Source organism: Erythrolamprus reginae, chromosome Z, assembly GCF_031021105.1.
Source record: "Erythrolamprus reginae isolate rEryReg1 chromosome Z, rEryReg1.hap1, whole genome shotgun sequence".
In the NCBI taxonomy this organism is placed as follows: domain Eukaryota; kingdom Metazoa; phylum Chordata; class Lepidosauria; order Squamata; family Dipsadidae; genus Erythrolamprus; species Erythrolamprus reginae.
The window spans coordinates 5,290,728-5,317,874 of record NC_091963.1 but is presented as its reverse complement, the minus strand read 5'-3'; the positions used below and the strand labels follow the sequence as shown (position 1 = coordinate 5,317,874).

General features: G+C 41.0%; 1 protein-coding gene across 2 annotated transcripts in view; it reads left to right on the top strand.

The window, feature by feature from the left end:
* Positions 1-27,147, top strand: part of MINDY4 (MINDY lysine 48 deubiquitinase 4) — a 103,545-nt gene that overhangs the window by 61,001 nt on the left and 15,397 nt on the right. For both annotated transcript variants that reach the window (XM_070728027.1, XM_070728028.1), the window contains 4 exons: positions 8,827-8,890; positions 10,685-10,846; positions 17,103-17,283; positions 19,960-20,029. In XM_070728027.1, coding sequence (XP_070584128.1) covers positions 8,827-8,890; positions 10,685-10,846; positions 17,103-17,283; positions 19,960-20,029 — 477 coding nt within the window. The remainder of the gene's footprint in view (positions 1-8,826; positions 8,891-10,684; positions 10,847-17,102; positions 17,284-19,959; positions 20,030-27,147) is intronic.

Here is a 27,147-nt window from a genome sequence, read left to right as displayed (position 1 = left end):
TGACACAATCATCTAAACCTAAAGTCAAAAGTTCCATTTTTCCCCCTGTTTCAAGTGGTTTCCAAGTGGAAACAAAACAGGATGAATTTTCTTGAATTAAAGCAGGCCATTCGTGACTTTTTCCCCCCCATCTAATCTTCGAAATTGTCTTTCCCAAGGTTGCTTTTTCAAGAGGCAACTGGACTCTCTCTACTTCTCATTAAAAACATTTCACTTTTCATCCAAGAAGCTGCTTCAGTTTTGACTGAATTGTGAGGGATGGCAGTGGCCTTAGCAACTCTCAGAAAGAGTACTAATGACCACAGGAGTGGAAGGGATATAAATCCTTCCATCCTCCACCACCATTCAATCACAACTGAAGTAGCTTCTTAGATGAGAAGTAAAATGTCTCCAAACAAAGTCCATTTGCTTTTTGAAAAAGCATTGTTTGGGTGACCTGGATGGGTGAGAATTAAAACAAAAATCTGGCCTCAGTATTTCTTCGCTTTATTGGTGCCCCCCAAGGCTGTGTACTCTCACCACTTCTCTCTATACACTAATGACTGCATCTCATACGGTCCATCTGTTAAACTACTGAAGTTTCAGATGGTACAACAGTGATTGGACTCATTCAAGACAATGATGAATCCGCATACAGACGGGAAGTTGAACAACTATCCTTGTGGTGTGACCAGAACAATCTAGAACTGAACACACTCAAAACCGTAGAAATGGTGGTAGACTTTAAGAGAAACCCTTCCACCCTTCCACCTCTCACAATACTAGACAACACAGTATCAACAGTAGAGACCTTCAAATTTCTAGGTTCTATCATATCTCAAGACCTAAAATGGTCACCTAACATCAAAAACATCATCAAAAAAGCACAACAAAGAATGTTCTTTCTGCGCCAGCTCAGGAAGCTCAAACTGCCCAAGGAGCTGCTGATTCAGTTCTACAGAGGAATCATTGAGTCTGTCATCTGCACCTCTATAACTGTCTGGTTTGGTGCTGCAACCCAACAGGACCGACACAGACTTCAGAGGATAATCAGAATTGCAGAAAAAACAATTGCTGCCAATCTGCCTTCCATTGAGGACCTGTATACTGCACGAGTCAAAAAGAGGGCGGGTAAAATATTTACTGACCCCTCACATCCTGGACACAAATTGTTTCAACTCCTACCCTCAAAACGCCGCTACAGAGCACTGCACACCAAGACAACTAGACACAAGAACAGTTTTTTCCCGAACGCCATCACTCTACTAAACAAATAATTCCCTCAACACTGTCAGACTTTCTACTAAATCTGCACTTCTGTTATACTAGTTTTTCTCATCATTCCTATCACCCATTTCCTCCCATGTTGACTGTATGACTGTAACTTGTTGCGTATATCCTAAGATTTTTATTAATATTGCTTCTTCATTGCTTATTTGACCCCTATGACAATCATTAAGTGTTGTACCACATGATTCTTGACAAATGTATATTTTATTTTATGTACACTGAGAGCATCTGCACCAAGACAAATTCCTTGTGTCCAATCACACTTGGCCAATAAAAATTCTATTCTATTCTATTCTATTCTATTCTATTACAAGCCCACCAAAGATGTAAGGTTGCACCTTGCAAATTTTGCAGAAAAATAGAGAGGTCATACAGTAGAAATTTGGTGATAAAATTAATCAATATCTTAATGCAAATAGAAAAGCAGCATAGGAAAAAGCATTATGTACTGGAATAAAGTTCCAACTCTCCTTAATAACTTCATTGATGATTTAAACAAAACTTTTTAGAAGACTATTTTAATGAAGTTTTTTTTTATAAAAAAATATTCTTTCTCTCTCTAAATCTGTCGAAAGTTGAAATCTGTTCATCTTCCTCGGAGTTCTTCCCAGATAAAGCTCTCCTCTTATGTTTATCAACATTTTTATTTATAAAACTTCATTAGAGAGTTTTTATATAACTCCGGAGTTATATAAAGTCCCACAATAGCAGGAAAAAAAATATTGAACTTTAAAAAAGCGACTTAATAAAAATAGAGAAGGAAATAGAAAGCCAACCAGATGGACATTTGATTGCATCCCTCCAAATAATCACACAGTAAAATTTAGAAAATTAAAATAACCCAAGCAATGAATGAAAGAGAGTTATTGGGAATATTAAGATAGAAAGGTTAAGAATCCGGAGATGGGTTTTTGAAAAGCTACTTGGGCTGTTTTTATAAGAAGAAGGCAGGTGAAAATATATGACTAATAAGTTTTAGAATATATATATATATATATATTTAGAGATGCCCAAATGCGAATTCAGGGCTCTCCCCCCCGCCCATCCTCTTGTATCCAGTGGCTTTCTATTAAAAAAAAATCCTTTCTAATCAGTTGAAATATTTCTTTCTTTCTTCCCAAAGTCAGATTTAACGTCCATTTCTGACTCATTCTGCTAACATCCAAGTGAAAGTTCTATAGACTTTTTTTTTCCTGTTGTTGTTCATTCTTCCAAACCTTTGAGTCAGCCTGGATAAGGCTTTACCGTTTTCTCAGCAATAATTTTGGAAGTGGTTTGCTCTAGCTTTCTTCTCCCTACGGCTAAGAGAGAAGGACTGGCCCCCAACCCCCCCAGTTTTGGTTTTGTGTGTAAGGCAGGGGTAGAACTCGCCGTCTCCTGCTGATTGGCACAAAGTTTGTAATTCAGTTTTCATGTCATCTAGTTGGCTTTTGTGCCTAAGGTGAGACTAGAATTCACAGTCTCCTGGTGATTGGCCCAAAGTTATCTAGGTGGCTTTCATGCCTAATGTGGAGACTAGAACTCACAGTCTCCTGGTGATTGGCCTGAAGTCATCTAGGTGGCTTTTGTGCCTAAGGTGAGACTAGAACTCACAGTTTCCTGGTGATTGGCCCAAAGTTATCTAGGTGGCTTTCATGCCTAAAGTGGAGACTAGAACTCATAGTCTCCTGTTGATTGGCCCAAAGTCATCTAGGTGGCTTTTGTGCCTAAGGTGAGACTAGAACTCACAGTCTCCCGATGATTGGCCTAAAGTTATCTAGTTGGCTTTTGTGCCTAAGGTGAGACTAGAACTCACAGTCTCCTGGTGATTGGCCCAAAGTTATCTAGGTGGCTTTCATGCCTAAAGTGGAGACTAGAACTCATAGTCTCCTGTTGATTGGCCTAAAGTCATCTAGTTGGCTTTTGTGCCTAAGGTGAGACTAGAACTCACAGTCTCCTGGTGATTGGCCCAAAGTCATCTAGTTGGCTTTTGTGCCTAAGATGAGACTAGAACTCACAGTCTCCTGGTGATTGGCCCAAAGTCATCTAGTTGGCTTTCATGCCTAAAGTGGAGACTAGAACTCACAGTCTCCCGATGATTGGCCCAGAGTCATCTAGTTGGCTTTCATGCCTAAAGTGGAGACTAGAATTCACCGTCTCCTGGTGATTGGCCTAAAGTCATTTAGGTGGCTTTCATGCCTAAAGTGGAGACTACAACTCACAGTCTCCTGGTGATTGGCCCAAAGATATCTAGTTGGCTTTTGTGCCTAAGGTGAGACTAGAACTCACAGTCTCCTGGTGATTGGCCCAAAGTAATATAGGTGGCTTTCATGCCTAAAGTGGAGACTAGAACTCACCGTCTCCTGGTGATTAGCTAAAGTCACACATTCATATTTCATGCCTAAGGAAGGACTAGAATTCACTGTCTCCTGGTGATGGGCCCAAGATCATCCAACAAGCTTTCATGCCAAGACAGGGCTAGAATACACAGGTCCTTGGCTTTTCCTTAACCATTGAACCAAGCTACCTCTTGGGCTGCGAAGGAGTGGCTGACCCTAAGCCCCTCCCAGGGAGCTATCATTGCTGAGGAGATGCTAAAATCCAGATCTCCCAATTCCCGGTCCAACTCTTGAACCAGGACATCATCACATCTGGAACATCTGCGCCTAAGGGTGAACTAGAACTCATGGTCTCCTGGCTTCTGACTCACTACCCTTAACCACTACATTGCCTAGTTGAATGCTAAGTGGAAGGACAGGTCCAAAGTCATAAGCCCTGAGTTGCCTCGAGAAGGGCGGCATAGAAATCTAATTAATAAATAATAAATAAATAATGTTTAAGGTAGGATTAGAATTCAAGGTCTCGCATTCTCTGCTCCCTTGAACCATAATGCCAGGTTGTCTATGGATCAATTCATGCAGTGTTTCCCAACCTTGGCAGCTTGAAGATATTTGGACTTCAACTCCCAGAATTCCCCAGCCAGCAAATGCTGGCTGGGGAATTCTGGGAGTTGAAGTCCAGATATCTTCAAGTTGCCTAGGTTGGGAAACACTGAATTAATGAATTAAATTTGTTTGGTTGCCCATCTCGCTGCAAGGAAATTGTGGGCGGCATAAAACCCCAATCTCATTTATGTAATGACCTTAGATATTTATGGCTTTGCCACAAATGAAAGGGCAACACCTCTGATTTATTTTATTTATTTCTTTATTCAATTTTTATGCCGCCCTTCTCCTTAGACTCAGGGCAGCTTACAACATGTTAGCAATAGCACTTTTTTAACAGAGCCAGCCTATTGCCCCCACAATCCGGGTCCTCATTTTACCCACCTCGGAAGGATGGAAGGCTGAGTCAACCTTGAGCCAGGTGTGAGATTTGAACCGCTGACCTACAGATCTACAGTCAGCTTCAGCTTCAGTGGCCTGCAGTACAGCACTCTACCTGCTGCGCCACTGTATTCTCTTCCTCCCTTTCTTAATCTGATTTTATTTTTTATAATTTTTATTTTTAATTTAATAGAACTACACCCCCTTTGGTGTGACCTAAGCATAGTACACAAAGTTGTCTGCTGCAAGAGCTAAGAGCCGAGGTGGTGCACTGGTTAGAGGGCAGCACTGCAGGCTACTTCAGCTATCTGCTAGCTGTAGTCCAGCAGTTCAAATCTCACCACTGGCTAAGGTTGACTCAGCCTTCCATTCTTCTGAGGTGATAAAATAAAAATCCAGGTTGTTGGGGACAAAATGCTGATTGTGTAGACCGCTTAGAGAGGGCTGTAAGAGCACTATGAAGCGGTATATAAGTCTAAATGCTAATGCTAAAACCTCCCTGTCAATGAATACTTCAGCTTCAACCACAATAATACACGAGCTCACAATAGATACAAACTTAATGTAAACTACTCCAAACTTGATTGCAAAAAAATTGACTTCAGTAACAGAGTGGTCAATGCCTGGAATACACTACTTGACTTTGTGGTTTCTTCCCCAAACCCCCAAAACCTTAACCTTAGACTGTCTACTGTCGACCTCATCCCATTCCTAAGAGGTTTGTTAAGGGGCGTGCATAAGTGCACCATTGTGCCTACCGACCCTGTCCTAATGTCCCCATTTATTTGGACCCATTGGTGTATTCATAAACATGTTTCTACTTACATCTGTTATACATGCTTGACAAAATAAATAAAAGAAATGATTTTTTTTTAAAAAAATCAGGGCTGGACAGATTGGGCTTGTTGAACTATAGGTGACCCAGAGACGACAAAAAAAAATGGTTTCCCTCCCCTCTTTGTTGCAAGAAGTGGTCATCTGGGTTTTAAGAGATCTCTTTGGTGAAGAGCCTGAGGTTCTTCTGTGATGGTGGTGTCAGCATTTCACGCAAGCCAAAAGACGGGTGTAATTGACATGTTCTCAGCCAGCTCAAAAATATGTGGGACATTAATGCGCCTAAAACGCATTAACGCAGTGCAGTGCTCTGTAGTGACGTTTTGAGAGTAGGAGTTGGAACAGTTTATGTCCAGGATGCGAAGGGTCAGTAAATATTTTCACATCCCTCTTTTTTTGACTCGTGCAGTATACAGGTCCTCAATGGAAGGCAGGTTGGCAGCAGTTGTTTTTTCCTGCAGTTCTGATTCTCCTCTGAAGTCCGTGTCGGTCTTGTTGGGTTGCAGAACCAAACCAGACAGTTATAGAGGTACAAATGACAGGCTCAACGATTCCTCTGTAGAACTGTATATAGGGCCACCTACTTGAGCAGGGGGTTGGACTCAATCGGGGTAGGTAAAGTTGACTCTTCTATGACTTGTGGACTTCAACTCCCAGAATTCCTGAGCTAATCATGCTAGCTCAGGAATTCTGGGAGTTGAAGTCCACATGTCATAGAAGAGCCAACTTTGCCTATGCCTGGACTAGATGATCTCCAATGTCCCTTCCAGCTCTATTCTGATCGATCGGTCGATTGATTAGATAGTTATGCCGAGCCTTTTTTTTTTTTGATAGCTTGTGTGTTCCTCCAATCTTTCTTATGTCTTTCGACATCAATTCCCATCAGCCACGCTGTTCAAAAACCCTTGAGGTCCTCCTCATTCAAATGCATTTAGAAGTTGGTTGGCCTCCTTTGAAAAGAGGCTTCCCTAAACCTCTATAAACACCGGTCAGTTTCCAGGTTATTTCCCCGCTAGGAAAAAATGGATGGGAAACCCAGATGTTGCCTTTCTTCCACCGTCTTTGCCTCAACTTGGCGTTCCCAGAACGTTTGCAACCATGGATGGAATTAGAACTTCCTTCTATTGTCCACTCTTGATGTCCCTCAGCTCCTGTCTGACGCATATTTCATCTGTGAATTGGCTTCAAGCAAAGTAAAATTCCCAGAGTGCCGGTCATTTCGGTGAAAAAAAAATGGCCAATATTCAATAACCTCACCAACTTTTCATTTTCTTCTTCTTCCGGTAACATTCGGGACTTGACATTCTTTGAAAGAGTCCCTAATATAAATCAGTTCTTGGAATTGTTCTTTGATGATGTTGGTTTATTAATATTTAGGGAGAACAACTTGCTTTCTACGGCAGCAGTTTAAAAGCTTTTTTTTAAAGTCTAAATACTTCCTCGATACATCGAGCTTGGGTTTTGGCATTCTAGGGAACAATCGCAATTATTCCTCACTTTTATTTTTAGAATCAAGCTTGAGGTTTTTTTTAAACCAAGCCAAAAAAAAAAAGAAAATAAGAAAATTAGTATTTGACTTTAAGACGTGATTCCACCCCCACCCCCCCGTCTCTTTTAGTTCATATCCTAGTTAAACTCCTCCGATTTTAGGGGAAGACTAATATGGTCATTGAAAATGTATCTTGTGGTTTGGATTTATTCTTTCTTTTGGATGAGAAAAAGGTTTAAATATTTAATTTCTTTAAAAAATATAACAAAAGGGCTTGCAGCATGCAGAGGATCAAAATGTACTGAACGGTTTCTTTATTACAGGTAGTTCTTGGAACAGTTTGTTTGGTGACTGTCCAGAGTCACAATAGAATTTGAAAAAAAGTCATGTACCGTTTTTTACATTTTCAACCTATTGCAGCATTATTCACATGATCAAAATTCAGAGCTTGGCCACTGACTCATATTATGATGGTTGCATTGTGATGTGATTCCCTTTCCTGATCTTCTGATGAGCAAAGACAAATTCACTTAATAGCCATCTTACTAACTTAACAATTGCAGTGATTCACTTAACAGCGGTGGCAAGGCAGGTTGTAAAACGGAGCAAAACTCACTTAATGGATGTCTTGCCTAGTAACAAAAATTTTGAGCTCAGTTGTGATCGTAAATTGAGGACTAACGACAACAACAACAACAGAGTTGGGAGGAACCATGGAGGTCTTCTAGTCCAACCCCCTGCTTAAGCAGGAAACCCTCCACCACTTCAGACAGATGGTTATCCAACATCTGCTTATAAATAGTGATGGGCGAACCGAACCTGCACAATTCGGGTCTGTACTGAATTTTGCGCTGTTCGGTATGCCGAACACGAACCCAATTTTTTTTTAAACTTCGGGCAAAGTTTGGGGTCGTGTTCGCCGTTCGGAGCTTTGACGTCACCAGCAGGTTGCCAAGGATGCCAAGGTGATCACTTCCTGGATTCCATGGTATCTACTACTCTTTCAGTCAAATAATATTTTCTCACGTTGCTTCTGATCTTTCCCTCAACTAACTTCAGATTGTGCCCCCTTGTTCTTGTGTTCACTTTCCTATTAAAACACTTCCCTCCTGAATCTTATTTAACCCTTTGACATATTTAAATGCTTTGAACATGTCCCCCCTTTCCTTTCTGTCCTCCTGTCCTAGATTGAGTTCATGATGTCTTTCCTGATCAGTTTTATGCTTAAGACCTTCCACCATTTTTGTAGCCCGTCTTTGGACCCGTTCAGTCTTATCAATATCTTTTTGTAGGTGAGGTCTCCAGAACTGAGCACAGTATTCCAAATGTGGTCTCACCGGCGCTCTATATAGCGGGATCACAATCTCCCTCTTCCTGCTTGTTATGCCTCTAGCTATGCAGCCAAGCATCCTACTTGCTTTCCCTACCGCCTGACTGCACTGTCCACCTATTTTGAGACTGTCAGAAATCACTACCCCTAAATCCTTCTCTTCTGAAGTATTTGCTAACACAGAACTGCCAATGCAATACTCAGATTGAGGATTCCTTTTCCCCAAGTGCATTATTTGACATTTGGAAACATTCAACTGCAGTTTCCATTGCTTTGACCACTTATCTAGTAAAGCTAAAGTCCTTTCACAAGATTTTGCTTCCTGAGCATGTGCAGAAGCAAAATCTCACTGGAGTGCACATACCTATCTACCGGCCACCTGGAGCTGTGCGCTCATCACACCAGTACCGCCGGTAAGTAGGAACCCACGCAAAACTCAGCTAATATCCATCTTGCTTACCAACAGAATTGTTAGCCTGTACAAAACTCTGTTAAACTTCTGAGGGAGATAACCACGTTTCAGGCAGAAAAAGGAGAAAGGCACGCTAGTTACGTAAATTTAACTTTGTTGAAAATCCTGTTTTTCTCCCCCCCAACAGAGTCCTCGAAGATATGGATGTCAACACAAGCACACTGATTGGTGCACACGGATACTGCACGCAGGTAAACAGCCAAGGAGGTACTATGAATTGGCAGTGCAACTAAAAAACTAGTCCCTCCGGAGTTGTTAGTTGCCAAGTCATGGAAAGCTGCAACACCAGGTCCTACACGAAGGCAAATAACCGGATCAGTGCCACTGATCTGGGTCCGCGGCGGTTTACGTGATAAGTCACTAAAGTCTGAACTCTGCTGAGGTTGGCAGACCACGGTTTATTCCTGTGAGCGAATAAATTGTGTAGGGATAGAAAAGGAGCCCCCTTCCCCCCAGAAGCCTACTGTCATTCAGGCATCCCGCAGGTAGGATATCATTGCCTGAAAATATTCATTTCATAGAGGCAGCCGGTCACTTCGGTGACCCCTGGTTAACAGATGCCAAAGTATCACTGTGGGAGGGTTATCAACTCACTGAGCTCCTGTCCTACAGGACATTGAACCCAAAGCCACTCCATAATGCAGACTTATCGGTAGTGGCCCCCTTCTGTGGAACATCGCTGCACGTTCAATCCTCCACCTTCTTACTCTTACGGAAAGATTCAAATATAGTTTGTTTGTGATACATTTTTAGGAAGTTTAGATCTGGATTTAATTTAATGTAATTTAAATGAAATTAATTTTTAATTTTTTTAATTTTTTAATTTTTTTTAATTTTTTAATTTTTTTTAATTTTTAATTTTTTTAGTTTTTTAATTTTTTAAATTTTAAACTTTAATTTTTAAAAAAAAAATAATAATTTTAATTTTTTTTTTAAAGTATTTTTTTTTACCAGTAGCAGAAATTTTGAGTAATTTAGAGAACCAGTAGTGGAACTCCATAATGCAGACTTATCGGTAGTGGCGCCCTTCTGTGAAACATCGGTGCACGTTCAATCCTCCACTTTCTTACTCAAATATGGTTTGTTTGTGATACATTTTTAGGAAGTTTAGATCTGGATTTAATTTAATGTAATTTAAATAAAATTAATTTTAATTTTTTTTAAATTTTAAATTCTTTTTTAAAAAATATTTTTTTAGTTTTTTAATTTTTTAAATTTTAAACTTTTAAAATTTTTTAAAAAAATTAAAATTTTAATTTTAATTTTTTTAAATTTAAAAAAAATAATTTTTTTTTACCAGTAGCAGAAATTTTGTGTAATTCAGAGAACCGGTAGTGGAACTTTTGAGCAGCTTGGAGAATTGATAGCAGAAATTTTGAGCAGTTTGATAAACTGGTAAAATGTGGTAAATGTGATAAAATGTGGAGGATTTCAGAGTACTGGTAGCAGAAATTTTGAGTAGTTCAGAAAACCGATAGTGGAAATTTTGACTTTTCAGAGAACCGGTAATAATAAATAATAATAATAATAATTTATTAGATTTGTATGCCGCCCCTCTCCGGAGACTCGGAGCGGCTAAACACCACCTTTGACTAGCTCTGCCCCCCATCTATTCTCTACCTCCCAAGTCCCAGCTGATCGGGAGGAAATTTACTGTGTTCTTCCCCTGGAGGAGGGAGGGAATGGAGATTTTTCAGTATCCTTTACCTGCGACGCCCACCATGTGATGCCCACCAAGCCAGCCCACAAAACCAGCAGTAAAAAATTTGAAACACACCTGAGCTGGCGCAGAAAGAAAATTCTTGGTTTTGCTCTTTTGATGACGTTTTTGATGTTAGGTGACCATTTTAGGTCTTGAGATATGATAGAACCTAGAAATCAGACGGTCTCTACTGTTGTCTGGTATTGTGGATTTGGAGTTAAGTGAGTGTATCTCAATCCGTCGAGTGACTAATCCATCCACCATTTTGTTCTCCTGAAACTAGGAGCTGGTCAACTTGCTACTGACGGGCAAGGCCGTATCCAACGTCTTCAACAATGTGATAGAGCTGGACTCAGGAAGAGACAACGTCATTTCCCTGAAAGGCATCCCTTGCCGTAGCGACTTGGGCTTGCTGTCACTCTTTGAGCATTATGACGTCTGCCAGGTATGGACAAGACTTGTGGAAAAGCTGGTATTAACGCTTTTTTGCCTGAAATCATATGAAGTAGTAGCTTTATAAGGCCTTGGTGAGACCAAACGTGAAATACTGCATCCAGTTTTGGTCCCCACAATGTAAAAAAGATGTTGAGACTCTAGAAAAAGTGCAGAGAAGAGCAACAAAGAGGATTAGGGGACCAGAGGCTAAAACATATAAAGAACGGTTGCAGGAACTGGGCATGGCTAGTTTAATGAAAAGAAGGACGAGTGGAGACATGATAGCACTGTTCCACTATCTAAGGCACTGGTTCTTAACTTTCTTTTTAAAAAAAATATTTTTATTGAATTTTATACATTAAAAAAACACACAAACACAACATTTAAACAAACGTCAACACAAATGCAAATCCAGCAGTGGTTCTCAACCTTTCTAATGCCGCGACCCCTTAATACAGTTCCTCACCTGGTGGTGACCCCCAACCATAAGTCTAGTGCCAATTCTCCCAACAGAGCTTGAAGCTGATTGGCAGGAAGGTCAGAGGGACAACCCCACTGTAAGGGCCTGATTGGTCAGATTGTAAAAATATGTTCCAAGTAGCTTTAGTTCCTAACACCATGGGAAATTTGTCTTTTCCCATGGTTATAGGTGATCCCCATGAAATGGTCATTCGACCCCCAAAGGGGTCCCGACCCCCAGGTTGAGGGGTTGCCACATAGAAGAGGAAGTCAAGCTATTCTCCAAATCACAAAAAGCAATGGGTGGAAACTAATCAAGGAGAGAAGTAACCTAGAACTAAGAATAAATTTTCCAACAGTGAGAATAATCTTTCAGTGGAACAGTTTGTTTTCAGAAGTTGTGAGTGCTCCAACACAGGAGGTTGGACAACATTTGCCCGAAAGGGCCGTGATGGTGAACCTAGGGCATGCGTGCCCAAAGTGCCATGCCAAAGCTATGTCACTTGGCACACACAACAGGCTTTACCCTAATTGTCTTCTGGGTTTCTGGTGCACATGCGCATCCAATGGATCGGCTGTCCTTTGTGCACATGACAATGCCAAAAACAAGTGTGCTCATGCGTGCTGGCCAGCTGGTCATTGGACGCATGAATGACCCCTTCACATGTGCGAAAGTGCTGAAAAAACTATCTGTGCATGCGTGCTGATCAAAGCTGATTGTGCACACTGGAACCCAGAAGTTCGGCTTTCCCAGAGCATGACCGCAATGATGTTTCCACATGACCTTTTTGGCACTTGGTGCTAAAAAGGTTCGCCATCCCTGGTCGAGGGTTGGACTAGAAGACCTCCAGGGTCCCTTCCAACTCTTTTATTCTGTTATCCCAAGCTAATGAATCCATCAAGTGACTCAAAAGGGGGATTTTATTTGAGTTGAGCTACCAAGATTTCGGTTGCTGCTGAAGTCAACACCAACATTGGCTTTTTCAGCCTACATTTCTCTGGGTCATTTTGCCTTGTTCTATGGAATGGAATGGAATAGAATAGAATCAAATCGAATAGGTTTATTGGCCAAGTGTGATTGGACACACAAGGAATTTGTCTTTGGTGCAGATGCTCTCAGTGTACATAAAAGAAAAGATGCATTTGTAATTGCAGGGAATAATAGAAAATGAAGAAACCATTTGAGAGCATTTCACCAAGGCAGCCTTCATCGGCACCATGTAACTTCCTTTTTTAAATACAGCTAATCCTCGATTTAACAATCATAACTGAGCCCAAAATTTCTGTCGCTAATCAAGACATTTGTTAATGAGCGTTGTCTCTTTCCTTCCCCAGTTGCTAAGCAAATCACTGCAGTTGTTAAATAGGTAACACGGTCATAAGTCGCTTTTTTTCAGAGCTGTTTCTAGCTTCGAACAATTACTATTGTTGTAAGTCAAAGACTACCTATAAATTGCAAAACTGTAGTCTGAACAGCTCACACATCCATCTGCATTCCGCAGCATTGATTCTCAACCTCGTTACTTTGAAAGTGCGCGGACTTCAATTCCCAGAATTCTTCAGCTAAAGTTGCTAAAGTTGAGAAACATTAATTTTGAAGACTTCAGTCTTCGGCAAATGGTTTGGCAATCATTCCAGTTATCTTCCTCTCCCTAAATGAGAACTTTATAATCAATTAAAAGATTATTTAACTGAAAATATGGCAGTATTCCTAGCAAGGCTCAGTTACGTCTGTACACAGAATTTTTTATTTTTTTTAAAGTTGCAGACGTTTGCCTCTATTTTGATGGGCTTTGAAGTGAGGGAGGACAATTTTATTTGCTGGAGAAGCATGAAAAAAAAATCTCAGAAAATACCCTTTTCAAGCTGTTTTGTGTTGATGTTGGCACGGCCAGAAGCCAAGGTGGAATCCAATCTTTTGCAATTATCCACCCACAAATTCAGACATTCCTCTTGTCCAAAGCTAAGAGATCAAATCCCCAGAGAAATACTGCAGGTTCTAGAAAGTTAAGACTCCTTGGGGTGGAGGAGTTGAATCATTTATTTCTGTTTTTGTAAAATATATTTTTCACCAACTTTACATCCATACATATGCCACAATATCTTACACACTTATATGTTTTTCCTGTATATCATAAAACAAATATCTTGAATTTGCACCTCTCATATTTTTATCTGCCATTTGTTTTCTTTCTATATTTCGTGTTACTCCCCTCCCTCTATCTCCTTACCTCTACCTTCTTTCTCCCCTCTCTCCCTCTTTTCTACTTCTCTCTTATCTCTCTCTCTCCTTCCTTCTTCCTCTTCCTCCTCCTTATCCTTCCCTGAGTAATCTTCATCTGTTGTGTGATTGACAGAGGAGCTTTCCAGGACCCTAAATTTATTCTTAAGAATAGAAGTTTAAGAATAGCATTGTCTTCCCTTTCTCTATATTTAAAATATATAATATATTCTTCTAGGTATAGCTACTATTGACTTCTTCTTTTTATGTGCTGCTCACCTTTACTTTGTGCAATACCAGACAGTCTCCATAATGCTCCTCTCTTACTTGACTCGTTACTTTTTATTTTGCCTTACTTTACTCGTTATTTTTCTCTTTACTTTACTTTAATCTTTGCTTTTTGTTCTTTGCTTTATTCTTTTCTCCTTATTCTACTTTATACTTTGCTTTTTATTTTATCTTACTCTTTATTTCTTACTTTACATTGCTTTTTTACTTTATTCTTTACTCTTTACTTTTAGCTTATACCTTGCTTTTTTACTTTATTTACTCTTTATTTACTTTATTTACTATTTACTCTTTAGTCTTTATTTTACTCTTTATTTCTTACTTTTCTTTTCTTTACTGTTTTCTTTTACTTTCCCTTTTACTTTACTATTTATATCACTTTTTATTTTACTTTACTTTTTACTCTTTACATTATTCTTCCCTTTACTCTCTAGGTTATGCTTTTACTTTTATGCTTTTACTTTACTCTTTAGTAAATTATTTTTTACTTTATTTTTTTATTCTTTTACTTTATTTTTTTGTACATTATTTATTAAATTCAGTAAATTAAAGTAATAAGTAAAAGTTCATCAAAGAGTCTTTACTTGTTTATGAACTTTTACTTATTACTTTAATTTATACTTTACACTTTATTATAGTTTATACCCAAGTGTACATTTTGTCCTGCCATGATCTGACTTCCACTCTTATCCTATTTTTCTCCTCTTTTTGGCACCTGACACACCCTTGACTTTCTGGATCCTCACTCCTAGAACGGTAACCCTTTGGGGATCAAAATTAATATTGGTTTAAGGCCATTTTCTCTGTAAAAAACAAACAAACCCAAAAGCCTCAAGAAGGTGGCTGGGAATACTAAGCAACTCTTAAAGTGGCTGTAACTCCGCTGTGTAAACCAATACCGCTATGGCAAATAACCTCTTTGCTTACAGTGATTAATTTCACTGAAATTAATGGGTTTGGGCTACTGGCATCACCTCTTACTTTTCTGGCAAAGGCAAAATAATGTTGTTGACCAAAGGAAAACCTTTTTCAAGTTTTGTTGGTTTTTCCCATGGCTCCGTTACAACCGCCACAACTGCTACTAGTTTTTATAAAATGACCCGCAAAAGCAAAAAGACCCAGCTCAGCTATACAGTTTTTTCATGGTGAAGTCCAGGATTTGGGGTCATTCCATTTGGGGCCCAGGGCCAAAGGTTTGCTCCCCTACAGGTTTACTCCTCAACTTAACAGCTCTTCGTTTATGACCGAGCTACAACCCACCCCTGGATTGTAGCGCTAGGGAGCTAGGAGGCTATATTTGCTCTTCAAATTGCTACCATATGCCGGTGCTTGGGAAAGAAATCCATGCGATTTTATCTTCCCCAGCTGGACGACCCCTTTTGTTCCCTTTCAAAGAGCATCGCTCTAAAACTCCCTTCGCATTTCAAGAATTCATGCAGCCCAGCATAAAAGAGTCAAAACAATGGCTTTTAAAATAGAGAAAGTAGTTATCTGAGGATGTGTTTCTTGGCTTTGGGGGACTTTTAAGATCTGCGGACTCGACTACGGAGATTCTCAGTGATCCAATTCATGGCTTCTTTTGAGAGGCGGCTGGACTTTCTGGGTTTTTTCTTTGAAGACGTTTAGCTTCTCCTCCAAAAAGCTTCTTCAGCTCTGACTGGATAGTGTGGGGTGGAAGGATTTATACTCCTTGCAGACAGCTGGTCATTTGCATTCTTTTAGCCAGTCGTTGAGGCCCCCTGGAGCTTTATCTGTATCCTCAGGGTCATCAAGAATGGTGGAATGGTACAAGAATAAAACGTATCAGGAAAGACTTAATGAACTCAATCTGTATAGTCTGCAGGAGAGAAGGAAAAGGGGGGACATGATAGAAACATTTAATTAAATATGATAAAGGGTTAAATAAGGTTCAGGAGGGAAGTGTTTTTAATAGGAAAGTGAACACAAGAACAAGGGGACACAATCTGAAGTTAGTTGGGGGAAAGATCAAAAGCAACATGAGAAAATATTATTTTACTGAAAGAGTAGTAGATCCTTGGTGCTGAATAAAGGATGACCTTGACTCTGTGGAAAAAATTTGTTGTAGCCGGTATCTTTTCCTCTCATGCAACTGCCCCTCCCCAATTCCCACAGTACTATTCTACTTGTGGCAGGCCAAAGTCTCCAACTCAAAATGATATATTATATATATATATGATGAATGTTATAGACTGGAGATCGATGATGTCATCTTCCTCCCCCTCTGTCGAAAGGGGGGTGTTCAATTTTGACATAGATGGCCTCTTTGACCCCCCTCTTTCAAACCGGCGGCCACTCTCTGTCCAAAATGTGGACGTTACTGTCTTCAAAAGAGCGTCCTTTGTCTTTCAAATGCAGATAGACTGCTGAATTTTAATCCTGATGAGTTCATCGTTCTACGAGGGTCGCCCAGAAAGTAATGCACCACATTTTTTTTCTTCAACAGTTATTTATTGAACACAATGAAACTTACCCACAAGAAAGAATGATATTTCTTTTACACTCCCTATTTTTCCACCTAATCTCCGTCCCTTTCTATAACTTTCCTCCAGCGAGACACAAGGGCGTGTATGCCCTGTTGGTACCACTCCTTGTTCTGGTCACGAAGCCATTTCTGCACTGTAATGTCCTCAACCTCTGTGCCCAGCGACTAACCGTACTTCTGTCAACTGCAGATTCTCCATAGACTGTGCACAAACGTTTGTGAATGTTCCCAACAGTTTCTTTCTCCGCAATGAGAAATTCAATGACGACACGCTGCTTGTAACATACATCACTTACAGAGGCCATTTCGAAACACTGCACTGCAGCAGCTACGCTATCTGTCCGAAGAAGCCCAAAACTTACACACGCACTCCTGACAATTCAAATGATGTATATCTAAAGTTTCGCATTACGGTAGGCTGAGGGGGGGGGGAAAGGTGGTGCATTACTTTCTGGGCAACCCTTGTATGTTCTGCAGCTTTGAAACAACCATTGATCAGTGGAACGGATCCTCTCCAGAAGTTGTGAAAGCTCCAACACTGGAAGTTGTTAAGCAGATGTTGGATAACCATCTGTTTGAAGTAGTGTAGGGTCTCCTGCCCAAGCAGGGGGTTGGACTAGAAGACCTCCAAGGTGCCTCCCAACTCTGTTGTTTGTTGTTCTTGTTGTTTTGTTGTTGTTGTTGTTATGATGATGATGATGATGATGATGATGATGATGATGATGACCTGGATGACTGAGAATCCGCAGACATTTTAAAGAAATGCATTTTTCTTCTTCTTCTCGTTCTGCTCAGGTGGGCTCTTACCTCAAGACCCCAAGGTTTCCAATTTGGGTGATATGCAGCGAGAGTCACTTCAGCGTCCTTTTCTCCTTGAGTAAAGATTTGCTGGGGGACTGGAAGACAGAACGCCGCTTTGACCTGTACTATTACGATGGTTTAGCCAACCAGCAAGAGGAGATCCGTCTAACCATCGGTAGGAGACCAAAAATCTTTCAAGAAATATGAACAAGGCCCAGGGCGGGAGTGTTGGACATGTGGCCAATGGAGCCTTCCCTGTCTTCTTGGCAGGTCGTAATTCATAATTTTCCTCAACCTTACCTTCATTAGTAGCACAACTTGTTTTTTGGAAAATGTTTGCAAGAGTGGCAGGCAGTCCCACAGGCAGATGGTGGGAAATGGGAGGATTTATGACCAGCTGTCTACAAGGAACATAAAGCCTTCCATTCCCCACTATCCAATCAGAACTGAAGAAACTTCTTAGATGAGAAACAAAACGTCTTTCCAAGAAAAAAAGTCAAAAAGTCCAGTTGCCGCCTGAAAAAAGCACTTTTTGGACATTGACTGATTGGGTCTCCTTGAAGTCCGAGGGTCTCTCAAGAGTCAAGGGTCGTCACAATTCAAAAGCATCAACTAGTTCTTCAGTGCTCAGCTTCCCTTATGGTCCACCTCTTTCTCAAAACCAAACATGACTCCTGGGGAAACCAGTGTGTCAAAATGGCTTTGGTCAGGTCAGATTCAGGGTTGATTATCGTATTTTTCTGGAGTACAAGACACACTTTTTCCATCCCTAAAAGACGTTGAAAATTTGGGTGTGTCTTATACTCTGAATGCAGCTTTTTCAAAGCCTAGCCTTAATGCAGTGCTAACAATCTTCCGGGCTTGCAGGCTTGTTTTCATTGCTACTCCCTTCAAAAATATTGTTTTCAGCCCGAACAAGGTGCTAACAATCTTCCCAGTTTGCAGGATTTTTTCATTGCTAGTCCCTCTGAAGAGGTTTTTCCCCAGCCCTAAGTCTTTGCAGGCATGTTTTCATTACTACTCCCTTCAAAAATATTGTTTTCAGCCCTAAATAAGGTTCTAACAATCTTCCCAGTTTGCAGGATTTTTTTCATTGTTACTCCCTCTGAAGAACTTTTTTTCCAGCCCTAAGTCTTTGCAGGCTTGTTTTCATTGCTGCTCCCTTCAAAAATATTGTTTTCAGCCCTAATGAGATTCTATCAATCTTCCTGGTTTGCAGGATTTTTTTCATTCCTACTCCCTTCAAAAATATTGTTTTCAGCCCTAATAAGGTTCTAACAATTTTCCCGGATTGCAGGATTTTTTTCATTGCTGATCCCTCTGAAGAAGATTTTTTCCATCTCTAAGTCTTTGCAGGCTTGTTTTCATTGCTACTCCCTTCAAAAATATTGTTTTCAGTCCTAATAAGGTTCTAACAATCTTCCCGGTTTGCAGGATTTTTTTTCATTGCTACTCCTTCCGACGAAGGTTTTTTTCCAGCCCTAATAAGGAGCAAACGATCTTAATGTTTTTTTCATTGTTTCATTGCTAGCTTCATTTCAGCCCTAAGTCTTTGCAGGCTTGTTTTCATTGCTACTCCCTTTGAAGATTTTTTTCAGCCTCAACCAGGGAATAAAATAGTATGCTGAAGGTGAACAGACTAAGGATGCTAGCCCAGGTTTTTTCCCTTATTCTCCTCCCCCAAAACTAAGGTGCATCTTATACTCCAGTGCGTCATATACTCTGAAAAATACAGTATATGGACTTTTGTCAGCAAGGGTGGTAGCTCTGCTTTTTAATTTCCTGCTTAGATTTTCCATAGCTTTCCTCCTGAGGACCAAGCGTCTTTTAATTTCCAGGCTGCAATAATCTTGGAGCCCAAGGAAATACAGTGGTGCCTCTACCTAAGAATGCCTCTACTTACGAACTTTTCTAGATAAGAACTGGGTGTTCAAGATTTTTTTGCCTCTTCTCAAGAACCATTTTCCACTTATAAACCTGAGCCTCCGGAACTGTAACCGGAAAAGGCAAGGAGAACCCTCCGTGGGGCCTCTCTAGGAATCTCCTGGGAGGAAACAAGGGCGGAAAAGGCGGAGAGAAGCCTCCATGGGGCCTCTCTAGAAATCTGGGAGGAAACAGGGCTGGAAAAGGTGGGAAGAATCCTCCATGGGGCCTCTCTGGGAATCTTCTGGGAGGAAACAAGGGCGGAAAAGGCGGGGAGAAGCCTCCATGGGGCCTTTCTAGGAATCTCCTGGCAGGAAACAGGGCCTCCACCCTCCCTGTGGTTTCCCCAATTTCACACATTATTTGCTTTTACATTGATTCCTATGGGGAAAATTGCTTCTTTTTACAAACCTTTTTACTTAAGAACCTGGTCACGGAACAAATTAAGTTCGTAAATAGAGGTAGCACTGTAACATCAGAAGGGACCATCAAATCGTTGAAATCTAGATGGAAGCAACAAGGTCGTTAAGCGAATCTGGCTTGTCCCATTGTCTTTGCTTGTCAAAGGTCACAAAAGGGGATCACGTGACCCTGGAACTTGGTAACTGTCGTAAATACAAGTCAGTTGCCCAGCATCTAAATTTTAATCATGTGTCCATGGGGACGCTGCAACGGTCGTAAGTGTGAAAAGCAGTCCTAAGTGCCGTTGTAACTTTGAAACGGTCACTAAATGAGCTGTTGTTAAGTTGAGGATTAACTGTATGCCAATCCAGATTCATAAGTGTTGTTATTCCCACCGCCATCCTTGTTTCCTCTAAATGAGCCGCGGTGAATTCCGCCATCCGCCTCTATGTCGTTGTCAGCAGATGGGCCAGAATGGGATCCTTAATTGAGGGCAATGAATGAATAACCTTCCTTTTCTCCACAGACACCTCGCAGCCTTATGAGGAAAATGAGAATGACCTCGTTTCCCCTTTGGAGCATTGCATTCGGACAAAGTAAGTGACCATCTCCACCCCCCCCTGCCCCTCAACCCCAGTTTAGCTTAATAGAACAACAGCGATGGAAGGGACCTTGGAGGTCCTATGCCAGTGATGGCGAACCTATGGCACGGGTACCACAGGTGGCACGTGGAGCCATGTCTAGGAGTTGCCCTAGCTCAGCTCCAACGTGCAGGCGTGTGCTGGCCAGCTGATTTTTGTCTCATACGGAGGTTCTGGAAGGGCGTTTTTGGCTTCCAGAGAGCCTCCCGGGGGGATGGGGGAGGGCGTTTTTAATCCTCCCTCAGCTCCAGAGGAGCCTTTGAAGGATGTAACACGAGCCTACTGGGCCCACCAAAAGTTGGGAAACAGGCCATATCCGGCCTCCAAAGGGTCTCCAGGGGCCAGCGGAAGCTGTTTTTGCCCTCCCCAGGCATTGAATTATGGATGTGGGCACTCACACAGGTACGATAGCACATACACACACACTTTTTCGGCACCCAAGGAAAGAAAGGTTCACCATCGCTGCCCCCACTGGGGAGAGGACAAAAGGGAGGTAGTAAGCCCTATTTATTGAATACTTAATACTTGTCTAGTATCTTAGTATGATCCTTAATTACTTTTAAAACAGGAAATAATTAAATTGTATGTTTTACCCATAAATCCTTTAATCATTTCAATCATTATCTAGAACTGAACTTTTATAGCAGTTAAAGAAAATCGAGCTACTTGCCTAACCTGTTATCCTACTGAGCCTTGTGGGTTCAGTACAAAGCCTTAAAATGTTATTCTTCTCCTCAACAAATAACACTGTCTATCGTTTGCTCTGTTTGTGGCTATTCAAATCACCTGAGTTAATTGAAAAAGAAAACTTATTTGAAAACTTATCTTGATCGGTAAGCCACTCCCACCCAGTCACATGACCTTTAAGCCCCCCTCCAGTCACGTGATTGTCAAGCCACTCCCACCTGGCTTGCAAGCCACTCCTACCTGGTCACATGACCATCAAGCCACACCCGCAAAATAAGCCACGCCCACAGTGTGGCAGTAATAATTTTGGCAGCCCATCACTGCCCATGATGGCGAAACTATCACACGTGCCACAGGTGGCATGCAGAACCATATCAGAGGGCAGGTGAAGCATTGCCCTATGTCAGCTCCAACACGCACGCAATTCAAAGTGTTGGTCATCACCTATAAAGCCCTTCATGGCACCGGACCAGGGTATTTACGAGACCGTCTTCTGCCGCATGAATCCCAGTGACCGGTTAGGTCCCTCAGAGTGGGCCTTCTCCGGGTCCCGTCAACAAAACAATGTCGCTTGGCGATGCCCAGGGGAAGAGCCCTCTCTGTGGCAGCCCCGGCCCTCTGTAACCAACTCCTCCTGGAGATTAGAATTGCCCCCACCCTCCTCGCCTTTCGTAAGCTCCTTAAAACCCACCTCTGCCGTCAGGCATGGGGGAACTGAGATATTCTTTCCCCCTAGGCCTTTACAATTTATGCATGGTATGTTTGTATGTATGTTTGGTTTTACAAATAAGGGTTTTTTAACTGTTTTAGTATTAGATTTACATTCTGTTTTGTACTACTGTTGTTAGCCGCCCCGAGTCTACGGAGAGGGGCGGCATACAAATCCAATAAATAATAATAATAATAATAATAATAATAATAATAATAATAATAATAATAATAATAATAATGTGCTAGCCAGCTGATTTTCAGCCTTGGGGAAGTCAGCTTCACCCTCTGTAGGCTTCCTGAAGCCCCAGAGTGTGAAAAACAGCATAATGGGCAAACTGGAACGTTGGAAAAATGGACTTCCGGTTTGCCCATTGTGCTATTTTTTGCACTCTGGGGCTTTAGGCAGCTTCCCTGAAGGTTCCGGAGTGCCAAAAACAGCACAACAGGCAAACCAGGAGTCCATTTTTCCCGAACTTCCGGTTTGTCCCGTTTTGTTCACTCCGCAGGGGCAGTGCAGGGGGCTACCCCTGCATGGGAGGGAAGGAGTGGGCATGGGCACTTGTGCGCCTGCCAGCACATGAACGCACACATATTTGATACGTGAACCCCAAAAGGCTCGCCATCACTGCCCTATAACAACTCAGACCAACGGCTGCCCGCTCTCTTCTTAAAAGCCTCCAATGATATAGTACCCACAACCTCTGGAGGGAAGCCGTTCTACTGGCCAATGTCAGGGAGTTCTTAGTTCTAGGCGGGTTCTCTCCTTAATTAGTTTCTATCCATTGCTTCTTCTCCTGCTTCCAGAGGCTTTGGAGAATAATTCGACCCCTTAAATAATTTTGTGACAAGTCTTCAAATATTGGGACGCTGCTGTTATGTCCCTCCTAGTCCTTTTAGAGTAGACATGTCTAGTTCCCTCAATCGTTCATCGTGCGTTTTGGCTCCCAGTCCAGTATCGGGTTGCTAGCTGGTACGGGCCACACTGGCAGCACCAGTAAACCCAGCGTTGCCCATGCAGTTCCGGGTGGCCAGTAGGCGGGTGCGCACGGTAAGTAGGAACCCCCGCCTGCCCCAATCCCATAATCATCTTTGTTGCTCTGCCCCTCTTCTTGGTTGTTTGCTTGAGTAATTCTATTATGTGTTTGTGTATGTGTGATTGTGTGGATTCCAATGTGGATTCCATGCCCTTTATGCAGAATTTCTGCTCTGTGTTCTACTAAAGAGTTGGCCTTCTCCAAGTCCCGTCGACGAAACAATGTCGTCTGGCGGGACCCAGGAGAAGAGCCTTATCTGTGGCGGCCCCGACCCTCTGGAATCAACTCCCCCTGGAGATTAGGACTGCCACCACCCTCCTTGTCTTTCGCAAACTCCTCAAAACCCCTCTGCTGTCAGGCATGGGGGAATTGATTCCCCTGGGCCGTTTCCACTTTATGTATGGTCTGTATGAGATGTATGATTGTTTTTATGTTAAGGGTTTTAAACTGTTTTTAAAATATTGGATTTGTACTGGGTTATTTTTCCCTTGTTGTGAGCCGCTCCGAGTCCTTGGAGAGGGGTGGCCTACAAATCTAATTAATAATAATAACAATAATAATAATAATAATAATAATAATAATAATAATAATAATAATAATAGTGCTTGACTTATGACAGCTCATTTAGTAAGGTCATAAAATGGGGGGGGGGGAATTCACTTAACAAATGTCTCATTTTAGCGACAGAAGTTTTGGGTTCGATTGCGGTCGTAAGTTGAAGACTATCTGTATTTCTTCTTTTGTTTTTGTTCCCAAAAGTCACGTCCCTCTGGGCAATGAATAAATGCAATGAGGTTTCTGTGCCCTTGCTGTTCTGCTCCGTTCTGTTCCGTTCTGTCCTGTAATGTACTACTATACAATTACTATACTGTTGCATCTATTCAGTTAAAAGCCCGTTTCCCTTTGTACCAGCGCGCAGTGTGCATTGATGTAGGTCACACAATCGCAACTCCCTTCTGGCTTTGCAGGCAGCTTCCTCCTCCTCCTCTTTTGCAAACGGTGGGCACAGATAAATAGATTTCCCCCCCCTTCATTCTAAATCCCCCTGTACACTAAAGACATATACAGGACAGACGCTCTAGCTAAGAAAACAAAAACAAATTGGCCTCTATGGCAACTAGCTGCACCGCTCCAATCACCTCTATTGCCAATTATTTACTGTCTATTTTTTTAAAAATTTAAAATCCTACAAAAGGAAGAGGAGGGGAGGGAAGGGAAATTGCTGGAGCATTTAGCGGTCATGGCTGATTTAGTAGGGGGGGTGGAATATAATAAATTTCATAACAGTCTCCAGACCTTGTAGATTGCAGAGTGGATTTAAAATAAAAATAAAAATAATAATAATACAGGGCTGTTTTTCTTTCACAACCGTACTTGGAATGTCTGCACACCCAGCCCGGGGGAAAGTTTTAATTTTTGATTTCCTTGTGAATGATAACCTTTTAGAAATGTCCCCCCCCCCCCAACCCAGGGTCCATCTCACTATCGCAGTCATTAGCACCTTCAAATTCCTTTAAGGCGGCTTGGCTTAAAGTCCTTGGCTGCCCCTGTTAATCCAAGTCTCTGAAATATGCTTAAGAAGTTGATATGCTTAAGAAGTCGAATTAAGAGGGGAGAGAGAATGGAATGTAGGGTTTCCTTTATCTATTTTTTTTTTTGATCTGGGCAAATACATATTTCGTTGCCCTGAGGAAGACCCGTCTTGTCCTCTTTAATCCTTCCTTGTCTTCAGTCTCCAGTGAAGGCAATAACTTGGGTTAACTCTACCCTATCCAGAAAGAGCTACTTATGGGGGTTTTTTGGTTTATTTTTTCTCAATCCTGGATTCGAAAAGCGGCAGCCTCCAAAACGAAGACCTGTTTCTGTCAACCCATTCTCCAAAGCACCAGAGGTTAGAACAAGAAGCAGTGGGTGGAAACTAAATAAGGAGAGAAACTAAATCAGGAGAAGTAACTTAATAAGAAGTAACTAAACAAGGACGGTTAGAACAATTAACCAGTGGAACAGCTTGCCACCAGAAGCTGTGAATGCTCTAACGCTGGAGGTATTTAAGAAGATGCTGGATAACCATTTGTTTGAAGTGGTGTAGGGTTTCCTGCCTAAGCAGGGGATTGGACTAGAAGACCTCCAAGGTCCCTTCCAACTCTGTTGTTGTTGTTTTTATTATTTATGTATTATTTTTATTATTTATGTATTATTATTATTATTATTACAGTGTTTCCTCGATTTTCACGGGTTCGAACTTCGCGAATAGCCTATACCACGGTTTTAAAAAAAATATTAATTAAAAAATACTTGGTGGTTTTTTTCCTGTACCACGGTTTTTCCCACCCAATGACGTCATATGTCATCGCCAAACTAATAATTTTTGCAAATAAATAACAAAAAAAATAATTATTGTTAATAAATAATTATGTTTATAAATATCAAGATCACTAAGTGTCTTATTCAATGGTGAGTACCAGTAATAATAGTGAGTAAATGGTTGCTAAGGGAATGGAAAATGGTAATTTAGGGGTTTAAAGTGTTAAGGGAAGGCTTGTGATACTGTCCATAGCCAAAAATGCTGTATTTACTTCCGCATCTCTACTTCGCAGAAATTCGACTTTCGCGGGCGGTCTCGGAACGCATCCCCTGCAGAAATCGAGGGAACACTGTATTATTATTATTATTATTATTATTATTATTATTATTATTATTATTTAGCATATATCTTGCTTGAATTCAGGGTGGATTTGATTTAAATCGAGTTGATTTAAATCAGGATTTAAATCATTGGTAAAAAGGCCTGGTTTAAATTGACTTGATTTAAGCCATAATTTTTGAAGAGCAACTGTCATCCGTATCCCATAGCGACTCCTCCTCTGACCCATTGTTGACCCACCGACTGTACCTTCGCTACCAGTTCAGAACTGTGAACACATGAGAGAGAGAGAACCTTCTGGGCATGTGCAGATCGTCTGTGATGACATCTGGACAGGTGGGCGGAGCCTCCTGCTACCGCTACCAGTTTGCCCGAATTGTGGCAAATCGGTAACAGCCCACCACTGGTACAGAACCATTTCTCTTCAAATCATCATACAGTTTGTAGTGTACAGAGATTCGCAAAGCAGTGGGATAACAGAATATTCCTGAACTTGCTTTATTATTTATCTCATTGTCACTGTGAAATTGTGTCAGTGCATCATTGATTTGCTTGCAGAGCTCAAATTCATTGAATGAGATAACAAAAAAATATAAATATTACATAATGTATACCCTTATGCTACATAACTAAGCTCCATCTTATGCTGAATAAACTAAATTATTAATGTATCTTAAATAGTAAGATTTTTTTAATTCCAAAAGTAAAAATAAAATGAATAAAAATAAAAATACCTTATTTAAATAAAAAAAAAATCTGATTCAAAATTTAAAAATCCAATTTTTATTCACCATGCTTGAATTCAAATCTGTGCAATTGAAAGATTTGTTTCCATGGATAGTAAATGTTATGTTCCATAAAACTTTCCACCAAGGCAGGCCCAAAGGGAAAAATAAAAATATATTTGATGGCTGGTGGTTCCTAGCAGCGTTTGATAAAAACAGATTACTTACATTTTGTGTATTTTTTTCCCCTGTCTTCAGATAACTTTTGGGGAATTCTGGGAATTAAAGTCTAAACATGCTAGCTAGGGGATTTCAAGAGCCCTCGGGAATTCTGGGTATTGAAGTCCACATATGCTTCCCAGGGAATTTTGGGAGTTAAAGGGATCAGTTTTGGGATTGATGTTCATAGTTTCTGGGTGGGGAATTCTGTGAGTTGAAGTCCATTCATGTTGACATTGATTTTTTTTTTAGCACGAAATAGAAAAAATTATATATAGTTTTCATGATTAGGAAAAAAAAAGAGATTGTAGAAAAGAGATAAATAATTTTGTAACCAGAAAGATAGCTTTGTATACATTTACATTTATACTTATGGCTACTACTGTAAAAGATCAGATCAGATTAACAGAGTTGGAAGGGACCTTGTGGGTCATCTAGTCCAACCCCCATGGCCCAAGCAGGATACCTGCCTGCACCATTTCTGACAGATGGCGGTCCATGTCCAGATATATGCAGAGTAATGCGGGAGGACTAGATAAGATGCCAGAATATAATTTCATTTCATTTATTCATTTGTCCAATACACAAATAAATAGGAAGAAAAATAGACATGTGGTAATATATATAAGGATAAAAGTGAAAATAGAAGAGAAGATATGAAAGAAAGAAAATATATATGATAAGTGAGAGAAAGGAAAGACAATTGGACAGGGGACGAAAGACACACCAGTGCACTTATGTACGCCCCTTACTGGCCTCTTAGGAACCTGGAGAGGTCAATTGTGGATAGTCTAAGGGAGAAGTGTAGGGGGTTAGGGGTTGACACTATTGAGTCCGGTAATGAGTTCCATCCTTCGGCAACTCGATTGTTGAAATCATATTTTTTACAATCAAGTTTGGAACGGTTCGTATTAGGTTTGAATCTGTTGCATGCTCTTGTGTTGTTGCGGTTGAAACTGAAGTAGTCATTGACCGGTAGGACGTTGTAGCATATGAGCTTGTGGGCAATACTTAGATCTTGTTTAAGGCGTCTTAGTTCTAGGCTTTCTAGGC